This window comes from Lonchura striata, chromosome 3, assembly GCF_050655825.1.
Source record: "Lonchura striata isolate lonStrDom1 chromosome 3, ASM5065582v1, whole genome shotgun sequence".
NCBI classification, from domain to species: Eukaryota; Metazoa; Chordata; class Aves; order Passeriformes; family Estrildidae; genus Lonchura; species Lonchura striata.
In genome coordinates, this window is record NC_140705.1 from 98,360,649 (window position 1) to 98,388,644 (window position 27,996).

Genomic DNA, 27,996 nt, shown 5'->3' on the forward strand with positions numbered 1-27,996 from the left:
AAAATACCTCTGGAGCTATATAGTCAGGTGTGCCACAAAATGTCGTGGTGGTCACTCCATTCAGAATCCCTTCTTTGCACATCCCAAAGTCAGCCAGTTTACAGTGGCCTTCTGCATCCAGAAGAATATTGTCCAGTTTCAGGTCCCTGAAATACAAAGGCCTCAAATTAAAACAACTCTCAAATTTTGATCATGTGCTCTTGAATTTCATAATAAACTATAGAATTTGACAAATAAATGGTTTCCCAAACCCCATTGAGAAACTGTCCTTCACTGCATGTGCATGAAAAGCTGGCAGCAGTCACTAAACAGACCTAATTAAAAGCAGTAAAATAAAGAAGCAGGCAATTACAAGCATTTTGTAAGACTAAGCTTTTGCTCTCTTTAGCGGCATAAAAGCACAGCTTTTATGTATTCGAGACAGCATCAGAAAAGTTTGGGAAAGATCTCAGTTTCTTGTTTCCTACCAATCTATCATTCTGTCAATGCGAAATAGGTCAATGAAGCTAGTCTCTATTTTTTCCATTAGCACTAAGCAAGGAGTACCAATTTATCCATAATCTAGCATATGGGTTCAGTGAATAGGTATTTTCAAACTTGGATTACTCTGAATTTGATTCTTAATGTATATTAGCAATTCAAAGTTCAGATTGCAATGAGAAGGAAGAAAAACAACATTCCCATCCTTGGGAGCACTGTTTTCTGCATCTTAAGCCTGCTCAAAAATAATAGCACAGGAATATTTCACATTCATTGTTAAACAACATATCTTAGCAGCTGTTTCTGATCATACAAATGTCTTTGTGTCAAAAACACACAATTGTCTGCTTTTAAAATTGGATCAGGTCAAAAAAAGGTTGAGAAAAGGATATCCATCTTTCCTGTCTTGCCCTCTGCATATTTTCTAAATATACTATTGATGGTTAATACATGTTCCAACACAATAGGTGCTAGGTACCATTTGACTTACCTGTCACTAGCCTTAGACTAAATAACAAAAGGATCTGGAAAGTCAGTGCATAAAAGAACTCTCACTTGCATGAACGTGCCCCCCCCCCTCCCCCCCCCCGCCAAGTAAAACCTCTTCATCATGTAGATATAATAATATAAACATAAAACAAAGGCAAAAAAAAATTCCCATGTATATTGCATGTGTATCAAAACAACATTTGCCTTTTATATTTCTGTATAGACTTTTAGGTATCTCTGATCTATATTAAAAATACATAGTATATTCAGATGTAAAATTGGTGAGAATCAAAAGCAGAACATGTATTTGCGTGACTTTGCCAACACATTCTGATCAGAATTCTTTTTCTTGAAATTACACAAATTTCCTTAGGTTGAATTGGTGAAAAAAAAAGAAATTGTGTATGTGTAGGCAAGTTCTAAATCAGAAAAGAAGAATAAAGTCCCATGTCAGCCTCTGTAAATTAATTTCACCCCAAAAACCTATGAAAAGATGCAGAGGTTTTTTGCAAAACTCCTTTATGCCACCAAATTTGACCTAAGTGATGGATGAGAAGTCTTCACACAACTCAGAGAATTTCTTCCAGAGAAATGTCTCCTTTTCAGATCCCAGCCTTCAAAAACACAGGCACCAAACATGGTGGAAGCATTGATTAAACAGCCCTTCCAAGGCTGCAGTATGTTAAGAGACTTTGTAGACATATCCAAGGCTACAGTATTCTGGGATTTCCACAGAAATGTTCCTTTCTGTCTCTCACACCAATTTCAGTAGGTGGATTTTAGTTTGTTTTTCTTTTTTATTTTGACACTTAAACGTTTTTTAACATGTTGGCCCATATATTCCTCAAGCAGGTACACAGGCCAACATAAAAATAAGCTATTTCTGGGACACAGTGGACTTGCTACTCAAGGTCTGCATAATCATTGCACATCTGCAATGATACATCTACAAAGCAGATACTGGGAAGCACTGGAGAACTTACTGTGCATGCAGAGATAGGTTGTGTTATGTACACATTACAAAGTGGTTTGTGTGTGTTAAACAAATCTGACATGGCACAACAAAGTCATATTTACCTCAGTAACAGTAAAACCACTACATAAACTAGCTTTGTCAGATGTGGGTTGTGTGGCTGAAGTACACTCTGTAGAAATGTTTATAGCAATCAATATCCCCTACATCACACTTCGCTATCTCTGGATCAGCTACGATGCTCTTGCAGGTCCTCAGTGGTCACCCATGTATGGCCCCTTGGAGCAGTCTGCATATTTTATTATTCCTTAAGGTCATTCATTTCAACAGTTCCTAAACAATCCAAGATCCAGCTGGCTGCAACATAAACCCCCTACATATAGCCATTTAAATCCTCAAGTAACCACCTCTTCCTACCTCTGGAAAGTGATTTGCAAGAATTGTCCAACATAATGCTAGGGCAAAGAGATATCAACAGCTTTGTGTCCCTCCCACAGGAAGTCAAAGAAACAAAACTAAGCTCCCTGTTTCAAACATCATGTGCCTTTCCAAAACTGCTCCTTTAGTGACTTAAAATTGCTACAATAAAAAAGATCTGCATTCAAACAGGACTATAGCAACACCTATAGAATGTGATCATCAGAGTAAGGCTCTTGCAGATTGAAGAAGGAAAAAAGATTGTAGCTGTAGCTTGTAACCTTCCAAATGCAGTGTTATCTTGGATGTTCTTTAACTAAGGAAGAATAGAAACTATATTTCAAGAAGTCAAGATGTTCAGATAAAGAAATCAAACTATAATTTTATTTGATGTAATCTTGGAACCACTTACAGCCACTATCACAACAGACTGTTAGAAAGAAGGTCATAATACATATAATTATGATAGGAAGTGAAGAAATTCGAGAAGCTGCTTAGAAAAATGGATCCACTTTATTAAATGTTTAAAATATTAAGCGTTTATGAGAAGACTCTAAAATTATGTCTTAACTCTGCAGGACTTCCCCGTGCAGGAAGGTGACACACTGAAATTGTTAGAACCTAATATAATTTAACTTTAATTTAATGCCATCCATATGGTAGCCATGAACTTGAATAGAGATGTAGTCAATAATCCAGGAAACTCCTAAGCTAAGAAAAACCTGAACAGCAATAAAACACTAAGGCACCACATACTGGATAAAGACAAGATACTCACCATTCTCTTTATTTCCTTAAGGATTTGTACAAGACACATAAATTAGAAATAAAAATTTAACCTGACAGTGGAAATACAGAATAAACAAACTGAGCCAAGAGAAAACTAGGAAGTGTCTAATTATTAAATTCTGACTACCTGCAAAGAGTGACAATGAAATTTTAAGCCTAACTGTAAAAGCACAGGTCAATTTAACTTTTTTACCATTTACCAAACTATAATCTTACTTGACAGAAGAATAACATCTGGGACCCCTTTATCAAGCCAAAACAGTGCAGCGAAGCCTATAAGCCTCTTCAAAACTCTGTTGAAGGCACTGAGGACATCAGCTTACTCACTCACGCAATAATGAAATGTAATACCAGTAGATTTGTGCTATCACAAAGTGCACCAGAGTTTCAAAAGAAATTTGGAAGAGGCTAAAACAAAGCAGTATGACTCCTGTCAAAGTACATATGGGAGGTTAAAAGGTAAGCTGGGAGTCTGCCAAAGTGCCAAATTCATAGTTAGCCCACAAGATTGTCATAGTCCATAAAAGCACTTGCAGCAAAAATTTTTCTGTCAATTTACAGTTGCCAGATTAAAAAAAAATTAGCCAGAAAAAACCTCCCAAAACCAAGAAACTTCACCAAATCCCTCTAATTCTGCAACTTTTGAAAAAGAAATATTAGTTAACTAAATTAATATGAGGGTAGGAATAGATAATGTGCTGTTTAACACCTCACAGGAAAAAAATACCACCCAACAACCAAAACATACGGAGTAAAGGAAACAAAAGGAAAAGGAAGAGAATAATAGTTGTCAGGGAAGCTCGTCTTTCCAGAGCAGCAGCCATATTGAAAAAAATTAAAACTTTAACTTTTAGACCCGTATTTCCCCAGAACTGTTCCAAGAAACAGCCCGCTCTCCTACTCCTCCAAAAGTAAAGTACACAGCCATATCTGGAATGTAAAATAATCTTCTGCACAGATTGTTCCATTCTGATCCATTCTGTCTTTTATTTCTTTCCTGGATTTAGTGCCAGTTGTCTACCTCTGAATAAGAACATACCAAATAATACAGTGTCAGATAGCTCAATGACAAAGGTCTATTAAATTCTTCATTTTCTCATTTTGCATTCTCTTTGTAGCAAGTAAGAAAGTCATCTGTGTCTGACAAAATGAGTTCCTACAACCTGAGTAACTAATTACATGCAACTGCAAACAACCCAACCAGTTAAGGCAGGAGAACGCTCAGATTTCTTGAATGCAGCAATGCTACATTAAGCTGTTTCTCTCCTTTGTTTTCCTGCCAAGATACTTTGTAGAGTCACTTCAGTTGACTTGCATGAAATGTTGTGGGTTGTTTTTTTTTCCTTTTTTTTTTTCCTTTTTTGGAAGGGGGGCAGGTTTTTCTGAGAAAGCTTTAAACAGAAATTTAAGCCTCGGTCTCTACTTCTGCATACCTGCCAGCATCACAATCATCTCAGAAGTTGGAATCACTGGTGGTATCTCAAGAAAGAATCAGGATTATGAGTTATGTTTGTGCAAGTTGGAACAGAAGAGCAGGCTGACTACAGGTAACCTGTGCAAAAACTTCTGTAACCCTCACTTCTTCCACATGTGAGTTTCATGAGACACTGGGTGCCTTGGCTTCCTCCAAAGGCTCAGTGGATGAGTATTTCATAAGACTGGGTGCTTAAAGTCCAAATCCCACTAGTAGCCAGAGATACAAGCATCTTGTGTGAGTGGCACTGTGTGTCACAAGTGTCATTTAGGTAACACAATTTTCTTGTTGAAAGTAAGGCAGTTAAACAATCAAGATGGGTTTGGACCAGTGCAGTCAGAAAGTTTGCCAAACATTACTAACAGTAGCCTTTCAACACAGTAAACAGCAATGACTAAATAAATATATATTTGAAGAACAAGATCAAGCAGCTGAGAAATACGATCACAAGCTGGCAAGCAACCACTTTACAGTGGCTACTTTACCACTTCTTCTCTGACTGTTGATTGAGCAACACTTCACAGAAGGAAGCATAATAATTATTATGTACAAAAAAACAACATTGGAAGCAGGGATATTTATTTATAAGGTAAAAGTTAAATGAAGGATTGTACCTTACTAAACATCTATAAAACATCAGCATTGAGAAAGATTTGAAAGCAACAAAAGCCTAAAGTATAGAACTACAGATCAACCACTTTTTTTTGGTGACTTTCAACTGCAATAAACCCTTTCAATAGTGTATTTGAAATCACTGCCATTGTTCCCCTGCATGGGAAAATCTCGTCCTCTCTGCAGGCTTTAAATAGACAAAGTGTTCACACAAGAAACCACAGAAAGTAAAAAGGAAACTTCCTAGAACAACATGGAAAACTATCAGAATCATTCCCTAGTTACTAATGTTACTGAAATTCATAACTGAAGACAATATGATCATCATAGCAATTAGAAATTTCAACAAGATTATTTTTTTTATCTGTTTCATTAAGGTAAGACTTCTACATTCCTAGAATTACTTTCTTAGTTATTCAGTGATATCCAAGTTGCTTTTGAGACAAAGATGCTCACCTACATCAGGTCTCTCATGTACCCAGCACAAATTTCCTCTTTCATGTCCACAAAATACTGATAAGTAATGTATTAGGTTACAATTATAAGCAAGATGAAATTGTATATGGAAAAAGTCAGAAAATATAAAGGAAAGTCAACAATTTAAAAGTTCTGATGTTAGCTTCTTTAGTAATTAGATCTCACCAACTTAATCTCAGTTTCCATACATAAACAGAACAGGACAGATATATTGGGGGATTGTACTTGCAGAGTGGATTCTTCTGTTGCTCTAAGTATTTTAGACACAACCCATCAGTAAGACTGTTTTTCCTCTCTGTAACAGATCAGAGATAAATGGGAAAATTCAAACCATACCTACTAAGAAAACAGAAACTAATAATAAATTTTTTTCCCATTTGAAAACCTCTAGGAGAAAGAAGGAGCCCATACTTTCTGAGGTATACTGAGCATAAACGGGAAATAATTGTACTGTTGTTGGGTATTAGGTTCTACCAGTGACCTCCCTTTTCTACGGAGTAAAAAATAGGGGCCATACTTGATTGTTCATGGTTGTGAGTGAATTAATGACAGTAGAGCAGTTTGTGTTAGCAGAGAGGAAGTAGGGGGATACCTGAGTGAGACTAACAGTGAGAAAAAGATGGTTCTACTGCTTTTGTTGTTGTAGGTTATCTCAGTTTTGCCTGTGATTAACTGAAAGTCTTGGAATTGCTCTGCTTTGTTTTTATGTTGCTCCATTAAGTAATTACTGAATTTACGATACACAATTTTTGACATTGTTACATTACTTGACATCATCAAGAATAAAGATAATATATAACAAACACTGTAGTAGAGTCTTACTTAGTAACATACAGAAAAATCTGCTGCGCAGACTTGAAAACTTTTATTTTCCAGTGTCAAGTTTGGAATAAAGTGAATCCACCTTATTCTGCTGTGTATCAGTGAGTATAATTGCTAATGGCAGATTAATTACTATGATAGACTTGGTTTCAAATAAAGCCAGATATACAATAATTAATTTTCATCAAAGAAAACAGTGATAGTTCAGACAGCAGGCTAGACATAAATGGGAAGTGTTGACTTTTAATGTGACCATGGTGACACTCTCTTGTCAGGCATGTTTACTTTAAAAAACACACATTATTTCCTTATATAACACAACATCCACCACCCTGTGACTTGCACAAATGAGTTGTGGACTAAAGGGCGGCGGAGATGGAAGGAGGGATGTAGCAAAAGCCAGTTTGCTATCTACCCACCAAAAACATCAGAAAGAGATAAACACATGATCACTGTAAACCCTCATAATTATAAGGCAAAAGTGAGGTTGCAGATGCATAACATTACCTCTCCAGGAATGCCCAACATTGAGAAACCTTTCAGGTCAGCAAGGTCCCAAAATAGAAAAGAAGGCTTTGTATTACATGGTCCTAACTGCTTACTGATGACTTAATGACATATTGAACAAAGGTTTAATATTAATTTCCAGCAGCTTAAGGAAACCAATGACTTCTACAATAGCAGAAAATATTTTTTTCTTTAAAATAATTTCTTTATATGGCTTTCTACTGGCTTTGACAATAACTTTATTACAATTGTCGGTAGCAGCTTAGGACATTACTGTGCCTGATCTGCTTATCTTATTATGCTGGGTTTCCTTTAAATAATGTGCAGGCAAATAAATATATTGTACTTAACAGCTTTCCTTTGTATGACTTTTCCTTTCTTATTATTTTCACATTTTTATTTGTGAACCTAAGTGGAATATGTACAAGTTCAAATATGCATTATGTAAAACATTCCCTAAAATTGGCTAAGCACAGAAGGGAGTGGTCTCTATTTCTCTTTCAAGACAAGGTTGCCTTAGCATTCACATCATGCTACTTCATAAACTTCATCCTTCATGACTCCCACACCTGGGAATGCAACAATTTTTCCATGGGTCTGAGATAGGAATGTGATATAGCACTACAATGCTGCCTCTTGATTTAGCTTACTGCCAACGACTCGATTTAGACAAGCTTTTTGTAGGATCCCAGTGGCAATGGGATCTCCCTTCCCATGGCCCATAGGCCTGGAATTTCTGTACCAATAAGAACTGCTGTGAATGGACCTGGCTTCATAGTAAGCCTATTGCATAGGACAAATAGCAACTTGCAGTTAAATTAGATAAACATTTATACAATTTTGTAAGCCTTCTTGAGATTTTACAAACCTTTTGTGCTTTTTGTGAAAGTAAGGTAAACAACCCCCAGCTTGGCGCTTCAGCCAGGGACTGGCTCTGCATGGGGGCTGAGCTTCCTGCACGTCCTGGTCCTCCCCCACCCTGTCGAGTGTTCCAATATTAAGGCTACCAGTAGTTTTCTCAGGGATTTTCTTCTTTCGTTCTCACTCTCTCTACTTCAGTTTAAACAACCATTTTCTTACTTTTTCCTTGAAAACTTCAGCTGAAAAATTCATAACTGGCTCTGCATATTCAGGGTGGGAACAATGGGGTGAAATCTGTCCTACTGCTAATGATATTTACTGTTTCAGCCTCCACTACAAAGCCCATGTGTTAAGTCATTGCTAAATATGTAATGTGATAAACCTTGTCCTCATTGACACCTTGGTGGCCTCACTGAAGACAAGAGAGGTCCCCAGGCTTTGCCAAGGACTGACTCAAACTGTGGTATGCTACTCAGTGAGGTTCAATGCTCTTATTTTTGCATGTCAAATAACATCAAAACAAAATTGTGTATTATAACAATAAGTTAGGTGGAGCGCAAACTAAAAGTGCCTACTATATATATGTGCATAATCCTTTTAAAGAAAACAATACTTAATCATTATGTGATAAAACCACTTGATGAAAGACAGTGAAAGAACAGTGTGAAGCTAGAAAAGCTTGTTAGATCAAGTTTTGAAAACTCACTTTTGAAAAAATGTTACCAGAACCTTAGAAAGCAAATTTATCAGTGGGCACATTAATGAAGTTTGGATCTGCTCAAAAGATTTTCTTTGGAAACCAAAATCAATGTTGTTTTTATTTTTTTTTCCCTCAATGACCTAAGTAGGTAGGATGACAAAATCATTACCATTTGAACAACAATAGAATACAAATCACTCAAGCAGAAAGAAATGAAGACTTGCATTCTTTCTTGCATTCTTGCATAGATACACAGTGTCCATATCTAACCAAAAAGACTGAAATTCTTTCTTCTCCTTTCAACTTTTGACTGAAGTTTTCTTATATGGAATAGGAAAAAATGTACCAAACAAATGCATGCATATCTGGGTAGCACTCTGCATTTCTGGAAGCAGTTCTCATTGAGCTATCTCAGCAATGAATCCTTGTAAATTAATAACCAACAACTAGGATCTTTCATCTTATACAGGTATCATGAAAAACACAAAATATATATTGTAATCAATCTGAATTCCATCAATTTTCAAAACTTATCTTAAACTGAATGTAACCAGAGCTCTGAAATATTTTGCTCTGGTTTTAATTTTCTATCTTGTATTTTGCAGGATTCTGACTAGATTTGTGCCACCAGTCACAGGAGGTTAATGGAGGTTAATGACTTGCCCCAGGCTCTCTCCATAGCCATCTCCACAGGTATCTTCAAGCAGATGACACACAGAACATGTGGGCTGCACAGCTCCCTAAAGCAGTCTGTCCTACTCCACTGACTGTAAATAGACTCCAGGAGAAGCAGGATCCTGTCTTGGAAGCTTCAGTTGTGTTCCTAAAGTTAGGTGAGATAAATCCGAGCCTTTGTGTACATTCAGTATAAGCTGCTTCCTTGCTTCCTTTATTCCAAATAGAGATTTCACTCAAATTAGTTGTAAAACTTCCATTTTTGTAGTTGAAAGACAAAAAAAGGCAGATTTATTAAAAAGACCTGCATTTATTTGTCTTCTGAGTCATAGTGGAATTGCCACACACACCATTTTCTAGGCTTTTAAGTTATGCCCTCTAATAATTCTTATTTTTCCTTTCTTTTTTTGTGACTTAGGTCACATGGAGTATTCCTGTGTAAAAACTCCCTACATGCATATCCATCAAAAAGCCAGACATCTAATTGCTCTGCTTTGACACACCAAGTAAAGGGCTCCAAAGCATTATTATTCTACATTGTTTCAGGCACACAGAGAGAGTATTTTGAAAAAAAAACTCCAACAAACCAGAAGAAAAGCTGCTACTGTAATCAGGCATGATTGTAGGCATTTCCTGTATTTTGCTATCAAACCCGTTGTTTTTTCCATTACATACTAAGTGAACTTTAGTAAGGTCAAGACACCAGAGAAAAACAGGATCAGAATATCTTTAATCAACTGAAGTTGAGTATTTTAGTCTCTCTTTTTCAGTTGTTTAGCCCTGGATCTTATCCGACATCTCCAAATCTCTTCCTTAAATCACACATACACAAACCAGGTCAATTTGAATTTATGATTTAGCCAGTTGTTTTCAATGGCATTTAACTTGTAAGCCTTACACTTCCCCTAGCCTAAAGGTCAATCAACCTCATGCTGTGTAACAAGACCAATATTATTTTAATGTGATATAAGTCCAACAGGGGAGATGGGTTTTCATTCCCAATCGCAATACTGAGCAAACAAACTTCTCATGCTGGAAGCCTATAATTTCCACCACAGTGACTATTAAGTTCTGAAATTACTATTAAATGAAAGTCAAAGCTGTGATAGCATTGGTGAATTTGAGCCAATCATATATTGTTATTCTGCTGTCACACTAAATGCAGATTATTTTAAGGTGTATATAACCCCCTATCCTGTGCTCTGACCCTATTATTTTTGGAGAGAAAAAGTCTGTACCTTCCATGAATGCCAGATGACATTTTCCTTGTTAATGTAATACAAATGTCAACACCTGCCCCGGAAATGACCAGTACCAAACATATTGTTGACTGGTTGAAGAAGGGAAAACCAGGCTGTGCTAAACCCAGCAATTCTACAGAGAAAGCTTCTGATGCTTCCAGCCATATGGAACTAGTAAGGAGACTTCAATATGGGTGGTAGGCAGCAATAAGAGCCTAGACCTTTCTCCCAGATAAAAGACGACCTATCAAAGATGATCACAGGCTGATGATCTGTTGCAGCAGGAAACATTTAAAAGGCTGTGCAGCATTACAAGTGCTGAGATGGAGCCGGTTATTGTGGTGTACACTACAGATAAAGAGGCACCTTGGACCCTGGTATTGACCAAAAGCAGGACTCTGCTTCATTCCCCACCCTCCAGCATTCCTACTAAAAACACATATGAAGCTTTAACAGCTGTAGACACCCATGACGAGTAAGGTCTGCAAGGAGAAACTGTACCAGCAGCATGCAGTGAAAAGCAATGATGAAGACTCATAATGTCCCTCTGTTAAGGGGCACTGAGGCACTCATCTGTCAGCCTGATAGCCACTGGAGGTGTGCTGCATTCCAGGAGCTGAGGTCTGGGATGTTGTGAGAGAGCGCCACAAATTGTCACAAACACACAATACTCTCCCACCACTGCTCTTATGCCATGCAGGCATAAATGTCATGGCAAGCTGGAACCTGGGCCACAATCAGGGAAGACTACAGAACCCTGAGAGGGCAAGCAAAAAGTATTGGTGTACAAGTTATCTTTCCTTCTGTTTTACCCCTTGGAGAAAAAGATGAAGCCAAAAATAGATGCATAATGCAAATCAACTTCTGTCTTTGTGGCTGGTGCAGTCATGAGGGATTTGGCTTTTATGCCAATTGGACATTCTTCAATGACTTAAGAGTGTCAGGGAGAAATGGGATCCACCTGTCTAGAAGAGGCAAGGAAATCTCTCAAAAGAGGCTGGCCACTGTGGTGAAGTGGACTTTAAAACTGAAGGACTTAGCAGGTGGTATCCAAAGTGGCAGCACTCATCCATTTCAAGTGGGGAATAAGCCTGGCCAACCAGAGCAAGGACAAACATTCCTTAGCTGCCTTCCAAGATGAGAAACAAAGACCAGCCAACCATCTCAAGTGTATGTATACCAATACATGGAGCCTGGGGAACAAACACAAGTAACTGGAGCTCTGTGCCCAGTCAGAAAGTAGGAGTAACTGAAACATGGTGAGACAACTCATGACTGGAGGACCATGATGGATGGCAACAGGAAAATATAAGTATAAACATAAAGACAGGCAGGGAAGAAAAGTAAGAGATGTTATGCTCTGTGTTAAGGAGAAGCTTGAATGTATAGAAGTCAGCCATGGTGATTGTGGAAGTCCTACTGAATTCCTGTGGGTCAAGATCAAAATGGTTGTCTCCAATGGGGATCATAGAGTAGGCACCTGCTACTGACCTCCCAGTCAAGAAAATAAGGCCAAAAAAACAATATTTGTGTTATACCAAGAAAGATTTAGGTCAACAGAACCTGACTCTCATGGATCACTTCAACTACCCATACATTTGTTGGAAAAACAATTCAGCAGCTCTCGTATCATCCATCAAGTTCCTGGAATGCACAGAGAACCTCTTCATCATTAGATGTGCAAACCAGGACTGAGGCTCTGCTGGCCTTGCTACTCACATACCAAGTAAACCTGCTCTGTATATCTTTATTTGTGATAGCCTTGGCTGCAGTGATCACCATATTGTTGGACTTTGGGATCTGCCTGAGCACACTGAAGCTTAGTACTAAGACAGAGATCTTAGATTTTAGAAGAACAGAATTCAGCTTGCACAGAGGTCAGTTATGAAGGATTCCTTAGGAAGCTTCCACAGACAATAAAGGAACTAAGCTAGGGTGCTTCAAGCATGCTCTCCTGGAAGTATAAAGCCAGTTCATCCCCCTTTACAAGTACGGAAAGTTGGCATAGTAAGAGATTTCCCTTGGCTTAACTGTGAGTTCTGAGACTACCCAAAAACCAAAGGAGAAGTGTACCAGAGATGGAAAACCAGATTAATACCCTTTAAGATAATAATAGCCTAATATTCTTTAAGAAATACAATGGCATTGCCAGGGTGCGTAGAGATGGAGTTTAAAAAGCAAAAAATTCAGACTGAGCTGAAACTGGACAGAGATGTCAAAAAACAGAAGGGTTCTTCAGGTACCTAAAGAACAAGCTAAAAATTGTCCTACTGCTAAACAGGAGAGGTTAACTAGTCATCAATAACACTGAAAATGCAGCACTTCCCAAACCTTTCTTCACCTCTGTCTTCACCAACACTGTTGGGTGCCTGGTCTTGGGATCAAAAATCCACATAGATGAAAAAACCCATGCATTGTCAGTGAAGGAGTATAATGTATTACAGGAGCTTGACCCCTACAAATCACTGGGCCCTGACAATATCCACCAGAGGGTGTCAAGGAAGCTGGCTGACATCACTGCAAGACTCCTCTCCATAACCTTTGAGAAGCCAGGGAGATCCCAGAAGACTGGAAGAAGTCTAATGTCAATCCCATTTTACCAGAAGGGCTAAAAGAAGGATCCAGAAAATAACAGGCTCATCAGTCTTAATATTCAAGGTCCTGGGAAAGTTATGGAATGAATCATCCTGGGGCTATCACAAGTCAGATGAAGCACTTGATTGGGAAAAGCCGTAACGGATTATCCAAAAGCAAATTGTATGTGACAAACCTGATGGCATTCAATGACAAAGTAATCTGCTCAGCTGAAGTGGGGCGAGCGGTGGACATCATCAACCTGGATTTCACCAAGGCTTTCAATATAGTTTCCCACAGCTTCCTCCTAGAGAAATTGATGTGCTTACAGCCTGGATGAGTCCATGTGGCTCATTGGGAACTGGCTGGCAGGACGTACCCAGAGTGGTGGTAAGTAGTTCCTTTTAGAACTGGTAGCCTGTCACAAGTGGTCCCCTGGGGATCAATCCTGATCTCAAGGCTGTTTAATATTTTTGCAAGTGATCTGCATGATGGGATCAAGTGTACCCTGATGAAGATTGATGTTAATACCAAACTGAGTGGTGAAGTGGGCACACTGGAAAGACAACCACCCTGCAGGAAGACCAGGATAGGTTGGAAGAGTGAGCTGGCATTACAAAAATCAGCAAAGACAAGTGTAAGGTCTTGCACCTGGGGAAACATAATCCAGAAGTGAACCATAAACCAGTATCTACTCAGCAAGGGAGCAGCTCTGTGGAAAGAGATCTGGTGGTCCGGTTGAACAACAAGCTCAGTGTGAGTGAACAATGTGCTGCTGCAGCAAAGCAAGCAAATGGGACACTGGGCTGCATCAACAAGGGCACCACCAAAAAGATGACCAAAGGACTGAGAATCCTGCCATATGATAAAACTGTACAGCCTTCAGAAGAGAAGGTTCAAGGTAGACCTTATCACCATGTTCCAGTACTTAAAAGGAACAAAGAAGTTAGATACTTACTTTTTAGAAGAAATCATATGGAAAAAAGAAGACTATACATTATTCCTGGAGAGATTATGATGAGACACAAGAGGAAAATTTTTCACAATGGGAAAAATCTGGCATTGAAGTTATTTCCCTGGTGAAGTGCAGGATCCCCCAACATATGAGACTCTTTAAGATTCAGCTGGAGAAGGTGCTGGGCCATCTTGCCTAGACAGTGCTTTTACCAAAAAAGTTTGGATTGGATTATCCCTGTGTCTCCTTCCCACCTGATATGCTATCATTCTATGATTCCTAGCAGCTACAAAGAAAACTTGTGCTTTGGTCTAGTTCTGTTACCTAAATGAGAAGTCTAGGTTGCAGGAACACTGTGGTAAGACTAAGAGCAATCTTATTATCCACCTGCTAAACACAGATGCAAGCAATAAGGGCTATTCAGTGCTAATACAGATTATCTTCTTAATTCCAATAAGGTTATTTATTAAAAGAAAACTAATGAAAAGAAATAGCTATTTCTCAGGGAAAGAACCAGACTGTCAGAATACTCCAAGATGAGAACACACAGCAAAGCTGCAAAAGCTTGTAGAATATTACAATCTACTGGTAAAAGTTAGCACTTAATCTTTTATGTCCTTAAAAATGCCTATTTTGTGCTTCTATCTGGAATAGACAGAACCACTATTAGATTCAGGGGAAAAGTGAAAAAACAGCAATGCAGGGAGCCTATGCTATAACTTAGTCTTCTTTTTCTTTCATTCCTTTGAAAAAACGCTATGTACACATTCTGCAAAATTTAAGGAAGATGTTTAAAATAAAAGAAAAGAAAATGTTTTGGTCTGGCAACCACAACACAGGATATACAATAAAAATGGCCAAACTCAGGTGACTGGGAGCATATCCTGAGGAAACACCAGCATAAGCCAACATTTCAGTGCCTTTTCTATACTAGAAAAGTGCCCTCTGCACCTTTATGAAGCCCAGAAAGTCTAAGGGAGTAGGGTTGCTGAAGGTTTTTGCAAAAAAATGTTTCTTTTTATAAAAGAAACCAATTGAAAAGAATCCTCTTCCCCATGCTCCCAAGGGTGTCTTTAGCAGGGAACAAACACAGATCCCAGCAGTAAGTAGACTCCTGTTAAGCTCCATATCATGTTTCCATGGAGAAAAATGCTTTCTTATTCAGAACAGAAAAACTCTGCAGTGAACTTTTGTACAGACACTGATTTTTTCCAGCCTCACTTTGGTCTTTTTATGGAAAGCATTTCCAGAGAGTGGTGCCTGTAATATTACACAGAAAGGACTAAATAAATTATATAGCATAAATGAAATGATGTAGCACAGTGAGAATGTTGCTTCCAACAAAACATTTACTTATATGGAATCATTAGAAAAAAGATTTTAGTAATTTTTGTTTCTATTCTGATTTCAGTAGCATAGTTCACATGCCTAAACATGTTTTTAACTTACCACGTGGTCTGAACTTGGGAAGGGTATGTAGGCTCTTCATTTAAAACCTTTTCTAACCCTCCTGTGTTTATCAGGGATCAAAACAGCAGCAGTCAACAGCAGTTTAACAGATTTTCGCAGACATTCTTGCAAAAATTGTGAGTTAAATTTTTGTCCTTTAATTTTCTAAAAGCATTCTATTATACACAGAGATTTGTTTGTTCCAAAATTCTGTAGAGTTAACAGTATTCTATTATGTTTGACAGAAGATCACTGCAGTGGAGGGATTCTGGCAAAATTAAGAAGAATTTTATTTGTCCATAAAGGATGAAGAAGATGCCTGAAAAAATGGGAGTTTCTTGCCCTTATATATTGATCTATGCATGCAATAAACTCCTAATGCTGCTTTTGGACAGAGGTCATACAATCTGATGGCTCAAAATCCAATTCTTGCTTTGATATATAATTAAAAAGGGCCATGTATGTTAATGCAGAGAACTATATTTTATAAGACAGTCTTTTAAAATTAGAGTTGTGTAGAAAATCAAAGTACTTTTGCTCCTAAACTCTGCCAGGAAGCTGCACAAACATTTATAGACAATCTTTTCATGTGCAGGATGCTTCAGCTTCCATTTACATTGTTTCCAGTGTAGCTGCTGCAGCTTTCCTCCATCTCCTCCAGAAAACATACTTGGGAAAGCTACTTTGGCTGCACTGCCAACTTATAATGTCACCACTTAAAATCTACTTATACAAGGCACCTCAAAATTTTTAATTAATATGAATGCAATGGAAAGATGACTCACGAGTTATTAAGATTAAGTAAAACATGGCATGACTTAGGAAATTTACAATGTACTCACTTTTGCCAACATCAAGTTTAGGAGAGTGCTACTGCAATTTACCTTCAGATGTACCAAGAGAAACCAACAGTCCAGCCCAAATGCAAGAGAGAGGTACTTCTGAATAAAGATTTGAGAGGCTGAAATGTAATTTCAAACTCTAACATTTGGTACTTACTGGTTAGTCACTGCATGTAAATACTAACTTCAGTGGGATTACAATATTAACTACTGGCCATTATAGGCTGTTCTTGAACAATTTTGTGAACATGCAAAAAATTATTTTGGGCCTGAGGAATTATCTTTGTAACTTCTGCAAGCCCAGCCTCTTCTGAGATCTGTTAACTACACTTTATGTTCTGACAAGAGCAGAAATTATCCCATAAAGCTCCCAGATAGTTATGTGGGTAAAGACTAGCAAGGAACCTAATTATACAGCTTACACATAAAGTTTAATTAAATTATAATGCACAATAAAGTCTCTTTTCATCCTTCTGACAGCCTTAAACTGAGAACACTGAGTACAATTTAATTCCATCGTAAAATTGCTTTTTTCTTCTGGTGTCTGAAAGAGGTTTTACTGTAAATAAGAAATTTTTAAAGAAACAGTCCCTTATACACCACATGGTGGCTTCTCTACTCCCATGTCATATCATATTTCCAACATATTTTTATTACGTATTATCACATTTTGAATTCCAAATAAAAATGCATGAACAAACAAATCTCTGAGAAAGATTATCAAAATGCTTTTCAAACAGAATGTGAGAGAAGTTGCAGAAGCTGTTCTATATCTCTAACATGATATATTAAACTCATCATTACCCAATCCTAAAACAAATAAGGATATTAATTTATAGTCTCTGTAGCCAATTTAAAGCATTGTGTTAAGACTTGATAATGTGGAAAAAAATATTAAGGGGCACTGTAATTCTCAACTCAGACTCATTAAATGATGACACAAAATACTCCATTAGCAATGATACTGTTCCACCCTTTAATCCTTTACTGCCCACTTTCCCAGACACCAACTCCTTCCACTGTCTTCCTACCCCCATAATTCTGTTGCTGTAATTAGGCAAACATAACTATGTTTGACTGCTTTTTAAAATTATTCTATTACGTAAAGTGTGTAAAAACAAACCCTATTATTACATGTGCTATGGGCACACTTTTTGATTTTAGTGTAATCTGTCTTGGATTTGGTTTATATTGTTTTGCCCTAACTAAGAGCACACATATCTGAGCTAGGGGAGGAAAGTCTTTAGTGGTAATGAGCTATACCAGATTTGCCATTGAATTGTCTCCAGCTTCTTAAGTTCTAGCTCACTAATACCAGTTCATGCTTTGTTGTTATTACTACACAGAGAATTTCCAGGATGTTGTTTTAAAATTTCTTCAAACCCTCTTGCTCATGGACAAAACAGCTACTCAGTCTGCAGATATTTTAGAAATTATGGTGAAATCCTCTTCCTCTTGGGACATCTGCAGAGACCCCAAACATTTGCCCTACTTTGTGTGCAAGTACACCACTAGTTCTGATCTGGAGCTGACAAAATATTCCCTTTTTTTTTTTTTTTCTCTTTTGAATTTTCAAAAGGTGAAAAGAGAACCTGCCTAAAACCAGGGTGGTCTGAAGGGTTTATTTCTCCTCTGCTTGGGGCATTTCTCACTCAGTGTCTGTAGAAATTAACTCACAGCATTTTAGCAGAGGCAGTTTCAACAAGCTTGCAGCAGAGTGCTTTTAGCCTTATGCAAGGCATAAAATGCTGCTGAGCTGCTGTCTACTTTCTTCACACACAGTCTCAGGATCCTTTTATGCTAGCAGATATTTAAAGACTTTCATATAAATGAGAATCAGAGCCTCTTGATAATACTTATGGCCTCTCTGGAGCCATTACAGATTATCAGAAAATGAACTGGCAGGCATTTGGTATTCCTTTTATATCCTCAATATACAGTACCATAAATACTTGCTGTCCTCTCACTGGTAGTTAAGTTTACACAGATACACACTCAGGCAGTTTCTTAAGTGCCAATTATTTTTGTTCTACAAGTACTCTGTTAGAGCTCTTTCAGATTTATTGATGTTTGAAAGCTTTTAAATATCCATTACACACTTGACTCACCATAGCAATTCCATCTGACTCATTATTTGAGTTAGAATATATTTAGGCATTTTTTAAAAATGGGTCTTAGCAGACCACAGGATTTCCCTTGGAAACTCTATAATAAATCAAGTAAATACCTAGTGAAGTGCTATAATGGTTGTATGACCATTTAATTTTATACTTTATATTCCATGTTTGAACATATAAAGTTCCTCAGTTCACATTATTAGTGACCAATCTTTCTTCAGTTAATTTTTTTGGGTACTGCTTCTGTATTACTCAGTTTCATACCAAAGTGTACCCATAGTGACTGCTATACTGGCAATCTACTGTTGCCATCCCACCCTCCCCTTCCCTTGAGGGGGCAATTACATGCTTTAATACTGGAATACTTTGTGAAGAATGCTTTTATGACTACATACATGAAATCTACATAGAAAAAAAAATGCATACAACTGCATGTACTGTTTGCATTTGGCAGAGTGACATTTTCTGTATCTTCCATATATCAGGAGAAGGAAATGGAAGCTTGGAGGAAAAAAGCATAGATATGTCAATACCACCATTATTTCTGGCCTCTCACATTTATTTGTGCTCTCTCTCTGCTGTTTTGTAAGATTGACTACTGGAAACAAATTCTTTAAGGAGGAAGCAAGAAGTGAAGACCCATGAGGTATGTACATTGTGAGAAGTGCTACTAGGGCTTCTCATAAGCATCTCTTCTCAAAAGCTGGATGTTACTGTAAAAATGTTTTTTAATCTAAAATATTATACCCCCATCATAAGTGGTCTTGGGAGATTAAAATTCAACTTGGTGATGGGAGCAAATTGTTGGTCTCTGGAGCCATCCATTACTGGGTATATGACAGCAGAGATCACACAATCTCCCATCTTGGTAAAAGCTGCCCTTGGCTACATTGCTACTCCTGCTCCACATCTGCCTCCTCCACATGTACTCAATGCTGCTGAGATGATGAAGACTCCTACTTATGATTATTTCTTCTACTGTCTGCTGCTCTGAGGAGCTGCTTGTTCAGGCTCTGTGACACAGTGGCAGCCAAGGAGAGGGGCATGCATTACTGCACATTGTCTTGGCACAAGAAGGGATTTATTATCACTCTGGCCTTGTTACCCCTCCCATTTCTGCTCATATTTAGCACTGTCAGGGCCACCAGAGCCATTTTGTTCCACTTTCTGATTCCCTTGGTTAGACTGCACCTTGTCTGTCCAAGGTCTTTCTGATGTAATCCTACCACTATTTATTCTGGTAGCAATAGAGACTTTGGTGCACTCCCCAAAAGGCTAGGGCTCTTACTGGCTGTATTTTCTCTGTTTTAGTTTTTTAGGCATATTATTTAACCTCTTAGTGAACAATATTATTTCTGTTTTCTTCCATTGGAGTATTAGCTGTCAGCTAAACAGGCATTTAAAATTTTTTCAAATGATTCAGTGATAACTCAGTTATGTCAGCTTTTGGATTGGCTAAATTTTCATTTTCCACTGCCTTTTGCAGTGTTAAGCAAAAGAACATAAGGTCTTTAATAACAGTGCCCTCTCAAATAAAATTACTTGCTCTTTTAAAATGTTTTCTATCTAAGAAGTAAAACCAAGGTCCCAGATCATTCAAGAAGCTACAGATATCATGCATAGGGACAGTCTCACAATCAAATCAGCCTTTGAGTAGTGATCTGCATGGAGGAATGTTTGCTGGAGCAGTGTCTAAGTGATAAGCTCTTATATAACAAAGAGGTGGATAAAAGAGGGGGTGGGAATATGGGCAAAGAGAATAAATGTAAACCTTGAGCCCAAAGTAGCAAAGTTCTGGCCAAAAAATAGAAGTTGTAAGCAGGTGCCTTTACTGAAGGGCACAGTTAAAACTTTCTTTTAAGGTTGTTCAGCATTTTTGTCATCACTATTAAAACCCCCCCAACTAAATAAAGCTCCTTATTTGTTTTCATGTAACCTTGTGCATTACTTCCCAACTTCACAGCCCAGAAAGCAGATTGCAACCTGGACTGCACCCAAAGCACTGTGGGCAGCAGGACAAAGGAGGGGATTTCATCTCTTTAATCCTCTCTGGTGAGACCCCACCTGCAGCACTGCATCCACCAGCTCTTGAGTCCCCAGCACAGGGAGGACATGGACCTGTTGGAAAGAGCCCAGAGAGAACCCAGAGGAGGCCACCAAGATGATTAGAGGCATGGAGCACCTCTCCTCTGAGGAAAGGCTGAGAGAATTGGGATTGTGCAGCCTGGAAAAGAGAAAGCTTCAGAATGACATGACTGTGGCTTTCCAGTACCTGAAGGGAGCCTACGAGAAAGATAGAGGGAGACGATTTACAAGACAGGACAAGAGGGAATGGATTCAAACTGCATTTTGAGATATGAAGAAGAAATTCTTTACCATGAACCACTGGAATGGATTGCCCAGTGAAGATATGGATGCATCATCCCAGGAAGTGCTTATGGCCAGGTTGGATGAGGCTCTGAGCAACCTGGTCTAGTGGGAGGTGTCCCTGCCCATGGCAGGGGGTTGAAACTAGGTGATCTTTAAGCTTCCTTCCAACCCAAGTAATTTTACAGTTCCATTATTCAGTGATTCTTTGTTAAGTGAAGCATCACAAGAGCACAACAAAATCTTTGTTAGAAACCTACCACCTCAGAACCATGTTTGCTGTGCACTTCTCTCCATTATTACAAAACTTTAGTAGATGCATTCAATAGCATGCAAAAAGGCAAAGCCTCATCCTTAATGTGACAGTTTCAATTCCACTTCAACTGGGTTATAGAAATATTTTTCATTGTTTGAAGACAAACATGACTGAAGTGCACAGTAAAATTAATAAAATAAAATTCAATCCTAAATTTTATCTATTAGCAGCTGAATTACATGTAGGGATCACCTTTAGATTTTTAATGCATTGGGAAACAGAAAGCATTCTCTTTCTTCTGTTAGAAAATTTTTTGCAGAGTATGATTTTGTCTGGAGCTAGTTTACAGCTGTTTCTGCAGAAACAGCTCTGTGTCTCAGCCATTTGGGAAAACTAATGGGTTTGTTTTGTATCAGTACAGTTCAGTTTCACATGTGCTGCTGCTCTACTGGATTTTTATTTTGTGTATGTTTCTCTGAGTTAAAATCTTCTTATCAAATGTTGAGAGAGAACACACATTTCTTCCTGTTATAAAATAAAGACACAAACATCAATCATCTAAAATCAGTGACATTCACCCAGAAATAAATACAAATATGTTCTGTAACATTTCACTGCTATTATCTGTTGAGAGGTACTGTTGGCCTTTCTATTGAGGGTACCGGAACATGGCTGCCCTCAGAGGAATGTAAACTTGGCATTAACCCTGGCAGATTCCCACTCCCTGCTCACTCTCATTTAACATTAACTCACTCCTATACTGTTATCAGAAGGTAAAGGTCATAGCTTTATTTACACAATACAGCACTATACAAATGGTCATTAAACATGAAAATCTTGCACCAAATAAACACGAAGCAAAAAAACAATGCTGACCTCTCTACCAAGAACTCCCCCTAGAAGTACCTTGTTGTTCCCCAAATAAGGTCAATGGTGCTGGTCTATCCTTCTAAATATTAACTGCCCAGCACTGCCCCCACCACATACCCAACTCCCACGCAATAGCCAACTAAGGACTTTTTTATGTTCCAAACCCAGGAGAAATTTAGAAAGCATTCTACTGTTGGCAAGACCATGTGGCTCATATCCTATTCCCACAGCCTTTACTCATCCTTCCACAGCTGGAAACCTTGTCAAAGGCTCTCCTATACGACAGAGCCTTTAGCACAATACATAAGCTGGGCAGATGGCAGGGTGGACTCCCTCGGTCCAAATGCCAGAAGCCTGGGAACCAACTCTCCTTCCTGCTTCTCATCTCCCTTAGCTCTGCTCCTCTCCACCCCGGCCCACTGCCTTTTCCTGTGGGGAAGACATCCTGCTTATTTATGCGTTTCATGACTGTTGCTCTGCCTAGATCCAGCAAGAAAAAGTGCAAAGAGGGCAGGAGGCCACTGACTAAAATCCCGTTGGAGCTCATGTTCAGTTTTAGGAACTAGACCAGGCAGAGCAGAGAGAGTGTGGATGTAGCCCAGGGCTCAAACCCGGCCAGGAGCACTGGTCAGGTGGCGTGGCTTGGGCAGCAGTCCCTGGAGACGCTGGGACTCCAGACAAACCTGCACAATTCACTCCTCGCTTCCTATTTTTACTGAAGGTGATGGAAATAGTTTTTTGCTCACTTGGGCCAGAAGCAAACTGTAACATCTCTGTAGCAGACTGCTGCAATAGGCAGCTTATGGGGAGAGGACCTTGTGTTCAGTATATTCCTATGCTTAGGTGTGAATATGTCAGGTGAGGGTACAAGGTCTTGCCCTCTTTCATGGACCATAGCTAAAACACTAATTTAACTTTTAACTATTCAGAGCCACAATAAGATGATCTTTACATACTTAAATCAAAATGCTCTACATCTAGTTTTGCTTAAAAAAAATAGGGGGGAGGGGAATTTTGGAATTTTATTTGGCTGCTGCCACTCAGAAATAACACAGTAAGGTAAATTGGGAGAATGATGACTTTTAACATGTTAACCACTGACCATGCAACATTTTCATCAGTGTAAATATAACTCCTCATTATTCTGCCAAAGTTACACTGAATCATACAACCACCAATGAAGTCACGCTTTCTAAATAGATATTCTTATTTCACATAAAAACATGCTAATGAAAGTGCTTTAAATTTTAGGTAGTTCTTCTTTCTGGAACACTGGTGTGTGCTACCCGATAAATAGGAATGTTGGGAAAACTGATTATCCAGGGAAAAATTCAGTTAGTGTTCAAACAAGTTCTTAGGGTAGTTGTATATGGAAAAAGCCCGGAGGTACTCAAGGATTGGCATCAGCATATTTACATCCACATTTACCTCAATTCAGTGTTAATAAATCCTTCATCATGACCAACACATTAATTACAGAGTGCAGAGAGCCTCACAGATCTCCAGCAAGTTACAGGCTAGGTTATTACTTCATATTGCTGAGGAACATAATAACCCATAGTTATGAATAAGGACTCCATCATGACCAGGTGCTGCATGATTTGAAGGCAACATCTCACAGATCTTACACTTGAAAGCAAAAAATTTGCTCCTACATTAGTCAACCCAAAGCAGGTGATACTAATTTCTCAGTTATTTTTCATCCTTTCAGGTGAACTGAAATTGTATACATTCAGTTTTTTTCTTTTGTGTTCCAGAGAGAGCACTTGAATGATTCTGGAGGCTAAAAGAGACCAAGCAATACACAACTACAGAAACAATGCTTACAGCTCACACAGTTATTTCCTAAATCATGTATGAACTGGGGACACTGTCATTTATGGTCCTGAAGAGGTACCCTGTTCTAGTGCTGGCCTTCCTGCCTGTGGGGACAACAGTTCTTTGTAGGTATTTTGGGACAGAGCAGGTCACTTGTGTCACCTCACTTGAACTCCTACACTGAGAGCAGACAGCCAGCTGGGTACTCCTGACCTCAGCCCAACATCTCCAAGTGAAACAAGAACATGCCACATTTACATATATCTGCAGAAAGAGCACAGGAATGTTTAAATTCAGTACAAGAGGGGAATACAGAATTACTTAACACACTCAATTACTTAACGCACACAGTTTGTTGCATTTTCCCTACATGAGAGTATATACTAATATATTTTATATAGATATAATATATATTAATATATTATGAAAACTGACTTAAAATACACCAGACTCCAGGGGCAGGTGACACTGAACATAGTCCACAACCTTTCAACACCAAGTTCAAACTCCAGTCCAGCTCACAAAAAAAAAATTTAAATGAGATTCCTAATCCTTAATTCCTGAAGTTTGGATACATTTTTTCAAAGTGGTGCAATTGCAATTGCATAACACAAACAAGGAGAAGTGCCAAAAAATGGGATTGAAACTTCTCTAGTGTCTGATTAACTCTACTTGTATTTCAGGCCCCAGTCTGACATGTGCCTGAATAGCTGAATGCCAGATGAGAGGGAAGGTGGCAGGGATAACCTAAATATTTTTATTAGGCTGTTGAAGTGTTTTTGACACAACAGTAACATCAGACCTTTAAAAATGCCACCCTAAAAATTATCCTTAAGTTTATCTATCAGACAACATGCATTCAGTATTGGAATATTTTATATATAAAAGTTGTGAGGTTCATCTTTATTTCCAAATTAAACTCAATAGCAAAAGGAGGATAAACATAAGGAAGATAAATGTAATTCCAATGAGCACACCAGTAATTGGATAAGTCTGGGAAAAACTGTTGGGCTAGCTGCAAAGATGTGAACTCAGAGAATAATTTCTATTGCTAAACAGGGAGCTGGCTTTTTCTTTGAACTTCAGGGGAAATGAGAATAAACCAGTTATTATAAAAGATGATAATTTAGTATCATCATAGCACTTTCTATAAACCTAACTAACAAGCCAAGGCATGAGCAAAAGCTAGTTATTTACTTCCAAAAATATAACTTTGTTTAGCTCCAAACAAATACTTCCACATACAAGACTGAAAAAAGATCAGAAGGTATAGCAGCTATTTTGAAACCTACATTTCCATTGAACATCTTACTTTATTTATATATTCCCCGCTTTCCTTGAAGTAGTGCCCACACAAACAACATTTCCCACTTTGGAGAATGACCATTAATTTCACACCACAATGTTTTTTCTAGAAATATAATTACACAGAAGACAAGTATTCTTTATTAAAATATCTGAAGGCATGTTAGGTAGTTATGACTGGTAGTTATTCAGGAGCAAAGGATGTTATATTTTCTATTTTTTCTTTCCCTTTTCTTTCCTTGTTTGCCAGCTAACGGAGCTTTAGAGATGTGAAGTAGTGACTTGATCCCAATGCATTTTTAACATTGTAGTTAATAATGCAGTCAGGTATGGAATAATTAGGCTGAAACTGTTCTGTGCAAGACAACTATTCTTATGCATGCTTGACATCAACAAATGCATTGTCCCAAGGCCTGGCACATTGCAAATGAATTCTGACATTTTCCTATGATTAATTATTTTAAAATAATTTCTTCATTCTACTTGTATTTTACAGTGTAACTGGGATGTACATTTTACAAATATTTGAGCTCCTAGTATCTCACAGTTTGGAAAATGAATTATTCTTATAGGCATAGCTATGTCAAGATCCAAAAGCCAGTGTCAAAACAAAATACAACTGAATCTGTTCCTAATTTCTTCTTGTTGCTTTCATTATCCTACAACTCATGAGAGTGTGCCTTCTGATCATACACTCAGCATAACATGCCATTTACAAGTTCAGTGTCATACTCCAGCATGCATGTCAGACATGTCAGCATAGTGTCTGAATCAAAGGTTGTGAGTACACTGTGAAGTTTAAATTATGAAATATTGTCTCAGAATTACATTTCTCCTGTCATGGAAGTGTTCTGCTGATGAAGTCATAGGAAGAACACAGCCACATGAAATGATTCAATGCATCCAGCTAGGAGTCAACACTCAGCAAAAGTTACATGCAGGACAAGGGAAAAGAGGTAGGAGAGAAAGAGGAGAGAGACAGGAGGATGTGAATTAAGGGATGGAAGCAGTGAAAGATGGGATGAATGAATGCACATTCATATAAAGCACAAAGATGTAATTTTATACCAATTCTTCTTTGCTGGTTCACAGAAATCATTAAAATGACTGCTAATTACAAGGTGTCTACCTCCAGTCTCCAGGAGGAGCAAATTAGGTCAAGCATTTAATGGAGACAAATCCTCAAAATCCTTCACTTTTCAAAGTGCCAAGCTTGTCTGTTTCCCTTATGACAGATACTTATAAGTTCTGAAGTTGTCACATTCTATTATGTGAATGTACAAATACCTAGCTTTGGAAATAGATGCAGACAATGAATAGGAAATATGATATGGGCAGGGAAGGTAAGAAATGTGTTGGATCTTCAGCACTTGAAAATAAATCCATGTGAAGTGTCAGGCCCAAAAGTACAACCCAGTATGCAAACATCATACCAGCATTAATAAAAGAAGGTGATTAAGAGCTGCAGCTAGCAAAGAGTTTTACAAAGAAAACTAGATTCTTGATGAAAAGACCACTTTCAAAGATTTGCTTTCCTCAGAAGCTGTGATGTTCTGCTGTTTGCTATGTCTTTGGATAGGAGACGCCTTTGAGAAATTTGCTTTCAAATCCCTTTGTATGTGGCAAAGCCAATTGCTTCTAATGGAACTTAGCACTCAACTCTGGTTACTAAAAATTTAATATTTCCTTCTCAATTTCTACTACTCTCAAGACCTACCTTTATAAGAATTTAGGGATGTGACAAATTCCATACCCTAATCTTGATGTTTTGATTCACGAAATCTGAGACTGCCTGCCTCTGAGAAGACTACCTCAAATCAAAACTGATATCCTGAAAGAGGGTAAGAATAGCAAGCGAAAAAATGGAGCTCAGTTAGATCTGAAGAACTCAGAGTTTTTACTAGACAGGACAGATTTCTATTACAAAACCTGTTAAGCATGTTACTTGTGAAAGCCTGAATTTATCTCAAGTAATAATAGGCTGCTAAAAACAAATAAAAACAGAGAGGAAGTGTGAAATGACAAGATAAAGAATTTAATAAACACATTAACATCAGGGTGAAATTTTTCAAAGCGAGTCCTTACTTTTCATAATAAAGCCTATCCCTAAATGCATTCTTCATCCCAGCACAACAATACTCACTTTCTGTGTGTGTGTGTGCATGGTTGTTGAAGATTAGAGACTGGGGCCAGTAGGGGAGGTTCAAATAGATGCAGGGCACTTGAAAGCAAATCAGAATTGTCTCCAAAGAGCCACTTCCTGCTGATGACTAAGCCTTCACCCAAACAGTCAAGAGGAAGGGGCATAAGCAAAGCATTGCAAACGACCATCCCGATTATATCGGAGTGGAGACAACGAAGACAAACAAACTCAGGAAGTGGCAGGGGGTTAGAAACCGAGAGGAAATCTATGGCACAGGGAGGAAAGTGAAGAGATTGCGCCGATCTGCAGAAAGGTCACCTCTGGGTCGCACTGTGCCAAGCTTTTTCAAACCCACTTTATTTGGACTAGAACACAAAACTGGCACACACAGCTGGCGACTGCTGCAGGGGCTATTCAAATGTTAACATTCTCAACGATAAACAGCCAAAAAAAAGTTCCGTGTAAGCAAATTGGAACAAACAACTAATCTAAAACTGGTTGCTAAGAGATGGAGGATTTCAGCCAAAACCATTCCAAAGCCCCAAGAATACCTTATTTTGGATCACAAAAAGTACCTGTAGATGACGCCATGTTGGTGAAGAAACATGAGTGCTGATGTGACCTCTGCAGCATAGAAGCGGGATCGAGGTTCGTCAAATTTGCGTGAGCGTTGGATTTGAAACATTAGGTCTCCTCCATTTACATATTCCATGACGAAAAAGAGGCGGTCCTGAAATTAATTAAACAGTGCTGTTTACCTAATTTCTTTTAGTGACATAAAGG

At 38.3% G+C, this 27,996-nt stretch overlaps 1 protein-coding gene and 1 long non-coding RNA gene across 5 annotated transcripts in view; one reads left to right on the forward strand and one right to left on the reverse strand.

Moving 5' to 3' along the window:
- Nucleotides 1–27,996, reverse strand: part of PRKCE (protein kinase C epsilon) — a 283,489-nt gene that overhangs the window by 28,120 nt on the left and 227,373 nt on the right. For all 3 annotated transcript variants that reach the window (XM_031504267.3, XM_031504268.3, XM_085575935.1), the window contains exons 11-12: nucleotides 27,789–27,943; nucleotides 8–146 (exon numbers count right to left, since the gene is read on the reverse strand). In XM_031504267.3, the coding sequence (XP_031360127.1) occupies nucleotides 8–146; nucleotides 27,789–27,943 (294 nt within the window). The remainder of the gene's footprint in view (nucleotides 1–7; nucleotides 147–27,788; nucleotides 27,944–27,996) is intronic.
- LOC146768032 (uncharacterized) lies at nucleotides 143–27,791 on the forward strand. 2 transcript variants are annotated; one of them, XR_014953995.1, is made up of 4 exons: nucleotides 143–5,611; nucleotides 9,207–9,434; nucleotides 15,570–19,100; nucleotides 20,418–27,791. It is a non-coding gene; the product is annotated as an uncharacterized LOC146768032 (long non-coding RNA). The 2 variants fall into 2 exon arrangements; XR_014953994.1 differs by having other exon boundaries at nucleotides 9,207–19,100.